Source organism: Convolutriloba macropyga, unplaced genomic scaffold, assembly GCF_964194025.1.
Source record: "Convolutriloba macropyga unplaced genomic scaffold, txConMacr16.3 SCAFFOLD_1294, whole genome shotgun sequence".
NCBI lineage: Eukaryota > Metazoa > Xenacoelomorpha > Acoela > Convolutidae > Convolutriloba > Convolutriloba macropyga.
In genome coordinates, this window is record NW_027453016.1 from 4,484 (window position 1) to 13,039 (window position 8,556).

At 34.9% G+C, this 8,556-nt stretch overlaps 1 protein-coding gene across 1 annotated transcript; it reads right to left on the reverse strand.

The window, feature by feature from the left end:
• Window positions 1-644: 644 nt before the first annotated feature.
• Window positions 645-7,939, reverse strand: LOC142357983 (uncharacterized; the record flags this gene model as incomplete). The annotated part of the gene is made up of 3 exons (XM_075409463.1): window positions 7,733-7,939; window positions 4,057-4,398; window positions 645-913 (listed from the first exon to the last, which is right to left on the reverse strand). Coding segments are annotated over exons 1-3 (693 nt in total), but the record flags the coding sequence as incomplete, so codon positions are not given.
• Between the last annotated feature and the right edge of the window lie 617 nt (window positions 7,940-8,556).

Sequence of the window (8,556 nt, forward strand, 5' to 3'; positions counted from 1 at the left end):
ACTCTATGCAGCGTAGTTAGGAAAAATTAAATTTGTGTAGTTAGGATTTTGTCTGATTGTAATTTGACAATGATACGAGGTGCTTTTAATTTTAGATATTGAGTTTTTGCCGTGCAATTTGTTTTTCCTTTTTGTTGTTGTTGTTTTTTCTCGTTGTCTTTTTAATGGCAGATCTCGTTGTAATGAGGCATGGCAATACTTAATTCAATTATTAGTTTGGTTGTGTAACAACTTTTATAAACTCAAACATCTATTTTTGTTTATCTCATTGTCAAAAATTTAAGTCAAAAGACAGTTAAGTCAAAAATGTAGATGAGCGCGGTTCGGAACATCATGTGCGAACGCACATTAACGAGCCGCCTTGTTTATTATTATATTTAAACCGAATCTAAAAAGAGGACAGTCGTTTTTTTAAATAGTATATCAGACTATTTTGAGACGTTTATTTTTTGAAAATAATAAGACAGACGTTTATTTTTTGAAAATAGTATATCTCCGCTTCATGTGATGGACGATTACACCACAAACGTGGATATGTGTGATCGGAACTTTATGTACCGATACAAATTAGTAAGCCTCCTTGTTTTGATATTGCTGTAGTTTAGCGCAAAAAAAAACGTAATTTCGTTTGTTCTGCAACTTACGCTACTGACAAATTGACCAGGAGCGAATTGTATAGCGCTAGTTTGTCCTTGATCAGGTCCCAGCCATACGCCATCGGCAATGAGAACGCCATTTTTCATCCCGACAGAGTAGGTCTCTCCAATGAAGTCAAGGTCGCATACCTCTCCCCCTGTAGCCAACCCCGCAATCACTGAGTGTCTGGGCAAAGTAGTGTACACTGTTTCATTCCCATCCTCCACAAAGTTTTCTGGCCACGAGAAGCTTTCTGCCGAGTCGATGGTGTAGCCTCCTATACAATCAGAAATACTGAATCGAACTGCCAGTTCCAACGTTGTGCGTGGACTGTTTGTGATCAAGTGGGTTTGTCCCACTAGTATATCATTCGATCGGTTGATATACTGCTTGGACAACTATTATAAATCTAATGGAAGGAGCATGACAAAAAAGTTGTTTCCAAACAATAACCTCGATAAATTATCCAACTATAACCTCAGATAATTCAAAGTTTCCGAAAAAACTGTTTGCACATATTAACATTGTAATACAAAGAAGTTTCACTTATCATAGAGTAAAGTTCTTTGTAAATAAAACAAAAAAATCCTGAAGGCAACAAGAGGTTGAAATAATAGACTTTTGTTCAAAGTAAAGAAAGGAGTGATATTGTAGCAAAAGCAGCATTGAAGAGAAAAAATATACAATTCTCTTGACAAGTTGCTGAATCTGGAAAAAAATAGAAGTAAAAAAGGCATTTCTAAATGTCTGGTGATCCCCAGGCTGAGGTTCCAGAGGAAAAAAGGGGCATTTCCAGACCGTCACAGACAAAGGATGTCTAAGTCCAGACAGCCCAGACTAAAAGCGAAACAAGTTTATTTTTGTTGTTCAGCTATAGTTACACCAAGTGTGCGTTTTTCTATAATCTTTGTAATAGATGTCTGAAACTTTGGATGTCGGAAATTTCAGTTCCAGTTCGTGTTTTAAGTTAACATCAAAAACTCAGCAAAATTTTGATTCTTAACTTAGAATTAATGTAGTAATTTGAGCGAAAAAATGTTGAACATCGAAGCTGAACAATTAGTGATTGGGAGTAATTGAGTATCAAAAAGGGCAACAGTAATTTACAGTAAAGCGAATAATGAAATCCACAAAAGTGAACTGCAAAAACGTATTATCATGATAGATTTGGAACTGCTGAAACTAAGTCAGCGGTGTAAAGTTTTCTTTGTCTTTGATAGGAGAACGGAAGTTTATTTTTTGCTATCTCTTAGCTGCTTTGACAACACTAACTTTCAGCATTAGTATTACCGCTGCTATCTAAAACTCTAGTAAAACACAAAATTGCTACATTAAAGGAAACCGGAAAAAATGTTTGTTTTTGTCATGACAGATACTAAGTGAAAAACGCTAGTCTGGACCGTGACTTATAAAAAGACTTTAAAGAGTCTAGTAGGTGGAGTAATTTTTGGCTACAACTGCAATATTGAGGCCACTTGGCGACTAGACTTTTGTTATTAAAGCGAATCTGTAGAAACTCATGAAAAGTTTTCTCTGCTTTAGTGCAAATTTGGTACTCTATTAAGCTGTCTTGTTGAAGTTGCATTTGATTCAGCTGTGCATTACTGAGAACTGAAGTACAAGATATTAAGAAAATTTGATTGATAATTTGAGTTACAAACAAAGCAACCAATGTTTGATTGTTTAAATTCAGCTTTATTTGGTACTCTGAGCCAAAAAAAATCGTTCAACAGCTAAACTGAATTATTAAATGGGACTGATTCTGTGTCAAATAAATCAACGGCAATCTACAACATACGGGATATTACAGTTCATCCAATATTACGCAGACAAGCTGTATCCGGACAACTTGGAAAACACTGAAAAAAAGTCGGCTGCGAAAAATTTTCTTGTCATTGATAGTCAGCAGCCGATGCAAAACGTTTGATATATATACGAAATCCGATACGTTTGAAATTGTATCTGATTGCAAGTTTTCTTAAGATTTTCACTTTTTTACGAGAATTGAGATATTTTGAGAATCAATTCATCAATTTTTGTTCAATTGATTAATAATTACGAAGCTTCTTTGCTTGCAGTTCATCTTTTCCTCGTCTTAAAAAATTTTCTTCAGCAAAATTTAAATTAAATGTTTGTCGAAATTTTTCTTTAATTTTTTTTAGTTCTTAGTAAATTTAAAAATACAATTATCTGATAATTTACAGCTAATTTTGGAAGTTTTGAGTTTCTAATAATTGAAGAACCTGATCAATTTGATTCAACGATTTTATTCTTTGCAAATGTCATTTCAAAGAGCTAATAAAAACTGCGCAGCCTTAATAGTAAAATACAGTTAATGAGTTCAAAACTTTCCTGTTGTGTTTCTTTATTTGGTGGGACTTTTTGTTAAAATTTTCTAAAAGTTCTTCGGTAGCTTGTTAATGCCACCTTCTTTTTTTTTCAATTGAATTTCTTGCATTGGATTTTTAAAGTTCTTTTTGTATGTCGTATTTTTATTTTAAAAAATCCATTGAAAAATGTGTTAGCTCAATTAAAACTGTGATGAAACTCTTTGCTAGGAAAACAAATTTAACTCTAAGGAAATTTCCAGTGAACTCGGACATACTTTTCTGTTTTTAAAATAGTTTTCTTATGTATCTTTTTTATATTTAAAAGAAAAAACAAATGAAATTCGGAGTCTTTTGCAGCAATCACATCAACACAGCCACATTTTTATGCGTCACAGCAATTAATTTAACGTTTTCTAATCTCTACGAATGGAATAACTACTTGAGACATTTGCGGCTAAGAAGCAAAAAATTACATGAAAACATAAAAATCTTGATGGCCCATTTTTAATTACGCAAATGGTCTTTGAACTCTTAAGTAAATCAACACTCAAAAAAAAATTACTACATAAAATGCTGACCAGGATTTACATAAAGTTTAACTCCAGTTTGCTCATTTCGCGCAAGTTGACATATAAACAATAAGAACTAATGAATTTTTTTTGTGACTATAGTGAGTATAAGTGAAGAAATTGTAAATATAACAAAAAAACTCCAACAGGTAACGAGCGCAACAAATAATCGAACTTTATTCAAAGTAAAGAAAGGAATGATGATATTCTAGCAAATATTTATCGGCTTCGGCGTCCTATCACCAATTTTCAAGATAGAATAATGAAATTCAAGGAGCATAAGTTTCTCCACTACGATAAGAACATCTTGTGATCTCTCTTTTGGAACCGCATCTTGTGGAGACTTCACATTTTATTAAGTAATAACCTTATTCGAACAAATTGATTTGCGACTAATGTAATCGTGCTAAGAATTAATTACGCCTTTTTTATAACTCTGTCGTCCGTTTTCTATAAACTCCCTTTGCTATGGTCTATAGCTTATAACTGTCATTGGAATTTAAGTGTTTTTCATAACTAACCTGTAAAGGCAGTGAATTGGGAATAGTTACTGTCAGGCGCGTCTGTGAACAAATTGCCCAGTATCATAGTGCAAGGCCGCTCCAGTTTCTCACCATTGTACTCCAGCAGATCCATTTCAAAGGTAGTTTCACTGACAGTAGCATTGTGTATGTACTGAGTGAATTGAGCTTCTCCTGTGGTTTCATTGCGCGAGTCCAAGATGTATGTGACAAGTCGTATTTGAGTGGCACCACTCGGCAGACTTAAGGTGAACTTGGATGAGTCTGAGTTCTTGTTCACATAATACGCAACCCCTGTCAGATTTACAACATCTGTTCCATTATCGGGTGCAGATGTAGTTGCTGTTGGTATCACCGAAAAAAAACTTTAATTTTCTAAAAGAGCCGGTAAACTGAATTGCAGTACGCCCCAAAACTTAACACTTTGGGCTCCCAGGCTTAGGCCTCGTTTTATGAAAAGACAATCCTCGACCCAAAAAAGGTAAGAAAAGACAATGCTCGACTCATATGGCCAATCAAAAGACTTTAATTGTCACATCGAATTTAACTCGACGCAGTTTTGCAGTTTGGTCTTTACCTCGACAAAATATCCTGCATCAGGATTTCACCACAACCCAAATTTAATCATCTGAATTTTACCTTGACTCAACTTGCTTCAGGAGTTTGGCTCTACCCATACGACCACTATAACTCGACATTTGATGAACGCAAGGTAACAACGCTGGACTTTAGCTCGACTGAAACTGATGAATTACAAAGAATGGCTCGAACTAATGTCAAATCATGAACCGAGTGAGTCTTTTCTTGAATCTGCATTTCTGCCTCAAAAATTTTACTAGCAAATATATTGCCCATTATTGCTTATAACACAGCAGCATGCACGCTTGTTCTTCTTTTGCTATTCAAAAGAGCCATCAATCTATCAAAAAGCTATTTATTTTTTTTTAAATGATAATTTGTAATTTTGGAAGGGGAACAAATGAATATTGCCGCGTTTTCATTGTGGATAATCGGAAGAAGACCACTAAAATTCAACAAAAAAGTTTCAATTCTACGACTAATGCGGCAATAAGGTCAAACTGCGATCACTGATTCATCAAAAATTTGAAATCTGCAGTCGGAAGTTGGACTGCTTTGGGGCAATGCTGTGTAGTCTTGCTCCGCTGCTGCTTGTTTAAGCACAAAAATTGAAATCTTTTGTTCTTCAAGTTTCCTGAATTTGCAAAAAACTAAACTTTGAGACTTTTGCTGGACACGCAAAAAAAACAATGCTCGGCACAAAAAGGCTATTGAAACATCAGGCTTTTCTTAACTATGGAAATAAGACCTGGGCTCTCTTAAGCTGTCATTTTTAATTGATGTACTTTTATTTCAGAAATAGAACCCGGATTCAATTAACCCTGAATTTAATTTGAGCTAATTTTTAATTTCGTGAAGTTTTTCAAGCTCTTTTGAGCTATAAAATTTAATGAAAAAAAAAATATTGCGGAAAAATTTGCCTCGCATCAATAACTTATCAAACTTAATTGTTCATTTTTAATTGAGTTTAACAAAAAACCTTTATTTTCATAAATATACCACAACTCCATTAAAGTATGTTTTAATTGAGATAATTTAAGTTGAAGAATTATCCTTCAGCTCCAGTTTTAAAACAGACAAATTTTAAGTTCAAAAATTTCCCACAGCTATTCTACTGGTGATTCAATTTTGATACCCTAGATTTTTTTCTAAAAGAGGGTAAAACGTTGAGCTCTCTGGCTCAAATGACTGCTTGTCATTGGAAAAAGACTAAAGTAAAGCAAAAATTTGCTAATCATTTCTTGCAACAAATTTTCAAATACCTTGCTAGCAGAGGTCACTATAGGCGAGAAAAGGTCTGTGAAAACTTTTAGCATGTTTCTACTTTATTGCTAGTTCAAAAGTGTTTAGAAAAAGTTGAGGTTCTGTAAGTCTTAGATTTTAATGCATAAAAAGTCTATAATTTTGCAGAGTCTACTATCGTTGCTGGAGTACGTTTAATATAATAGTCCATTTTGTCAGAAATCTAACGTCGGAAGCTGTAGTAATTCAATGACGCTTTTGTTGTTAGGCAAAATGTGAAACCCAGTAAATGACTTATGATCCCTAGCATATCAGGTTTTTCAAAAAAAAATACAAATAAGTTCCCAGACAGGTTAAAATTCTTAGATATCGTGTAAACTTTGACAGACTACGCAGAAAAATGCATTCCCAAGACCGTATTTTTCAAGAGGGTATTTTATATGCCGAAGGTATGCGGTGTAGGCAGCATGTTGTGCTTATTGTTAGTTTTCATGCTACCTAAAGTTTTGGCTCTCTTCTCTTTTCTTGTGAAGTTGAGGCGATATTGTAGAGGGAAAACTCTAAATACACTTCTAGTTGATCCTTACTTTTTCATTTAAAAAGTTGAGCGAACAGATGACTAATTTCGCTTGACTCCAAAAAAGATTATGCATTATAGGCAAGTGGTGTTAAAGTTACTCGAGTAACTCTAACACCAGTTGCCTATAATGTATAATGCTTTTTGGAGTCAAGCGTAATCTGTCGTCTGTCCTCTCAAACTTTTTCTAACGGAAAGGTAGTGCTCAAATACATGTTCCTGTATGCGAATAGCTCTAAGATGTACACTCTTGGCGACTATTTGGGGATTGATGATTAAACGAGCAATTTATGCGGTGGTTTTTTTTTTCATCTCTTTTAATGCAGGTCAGACAGATAAACTTGGAAGCTCCGGACTGATCGGGATTTGATTGCGGAACAACAAAGATAACTAAACTATTATTCGACTGCGGTTATGTCCGGAGATACCTGAGAGAAGTGAGTGCTCTCATAATTCATTTAACAACCAGTTATAGACGAACTTTTAGAAAAACCGAATTTCTGTTTGAGAGATCCATGACAATTATGTCATGAGCAATTGATAACTTGGCGCAAATTTTTTTCTATATAAAATCTATAGTCAGACTTTTAGGCCCGATTTGAAATTAATTTCTCTTTAGCTTTCATAGCAAACATTTTTATAAATAAATAATTTCTGGAATCTGTTCTGTTCCCCCTCCTCCCGCCTAATATATCTTTTACGTCCAGCCGCACGTGATATTTTACTTAGTAAAGCGCCATATATCAGCACATAAAATGTACATGGGGTCATAAAAACACAGGGGGGGGGGGGGGAGCAGAATAGATTATTTCTGGTCAGAGCCGATTGCAATAAAAAAGATGACACGGAAATCATTTATTATGCTTTGTCTCCCCCCAGTGTTTTTATTTCTTCAATTAGAACTAATGTGTTGTTATATAGCACGTTACTAAGTAAAAAATAGGACGTGTTATAATAATAATACATGAATAAACAACAATCGAATAAAGGCTTTAAGGGAAAAAAATAAAAGTGACCCCACTGACGTCACAATTAGGATCTAATCTGTTTGCCCCCCCCCCCCTCTTAGTGGGCATATATCGTTTAAGCCCCCAGGCGCACGTGTATAGTAAAGTGCTATATAACGTGCTATTTTAGTAACGTGCTATTTTTTGCATAGTAACGTGCTATACAACAACATAAAATTTGTAACTGGGGGGCGTAAAAAACATTTTGGGGGGGGGGGGAGCTTTAGAATAGATCCCACATTTAAATTGCACGTGAAGACAACCTTCTTACCGCTCGCTTTCACCAGCACGGAGTTCCAAAGCACAGTCGCCACAAGACATCCAACAAGAAAGTTCTCTAGTTTCATTTTCATTCTCAGCTTTTGATATTTAAACGAGTCCAGAGAAGAACTGAGAGACGAGCTTAATCAAGTTAATTATGACAATGGACTTGTAAAAATAGCTGAAACATAGCCAAGAGTTTTATAAACAAGACCACAACAAAGCATACCTTTCTGCGAGAATAACAGACTATTTTTGCACACTTTTGCACATTATTAACTAAACTTCGAGTTATACAGAGCCAGTTAAATGTTGTAAACAGCATGCAGTCTTATTAATATACCATATTGTTTTGGACTATAATCATCTAAAAGGCGGTCCGAAGAGTTTGTAGAAAATATAACCATTATATTGGACTGGACGTATATAAACAGTTCTTATTCTATGCTATCCGGAAAAATAAATGCATTATTTACTTTTAAATAGGCGGTAGAAAATGAAAGAACATATTTCTGACACCCAGTTTTAGACCAAGGTTTTGACAATACGATGCTCGACCAAAAAGTTGTGAAAAAATCATAATCGGCCAATTAAAAGACCCATGCTGAACCTTATTTGTGACAATAGACAGCCCGTTATATATCTAGAGAGACGATCAGGCCTGATTCAGAAAAAAATTAGAGACGGTCCCAGGCCTGATGCAGAGTCTGGTTAGGTCAAATACCAGGCTGCTGAAAGAACACTCCAGAGTCTATCTCTGAGGTTTTCTACTGACAAAGAAAAATCAAGACTTCGGGTCTATGGCTACCCGTACTTAACGCCAAGTCAATATCA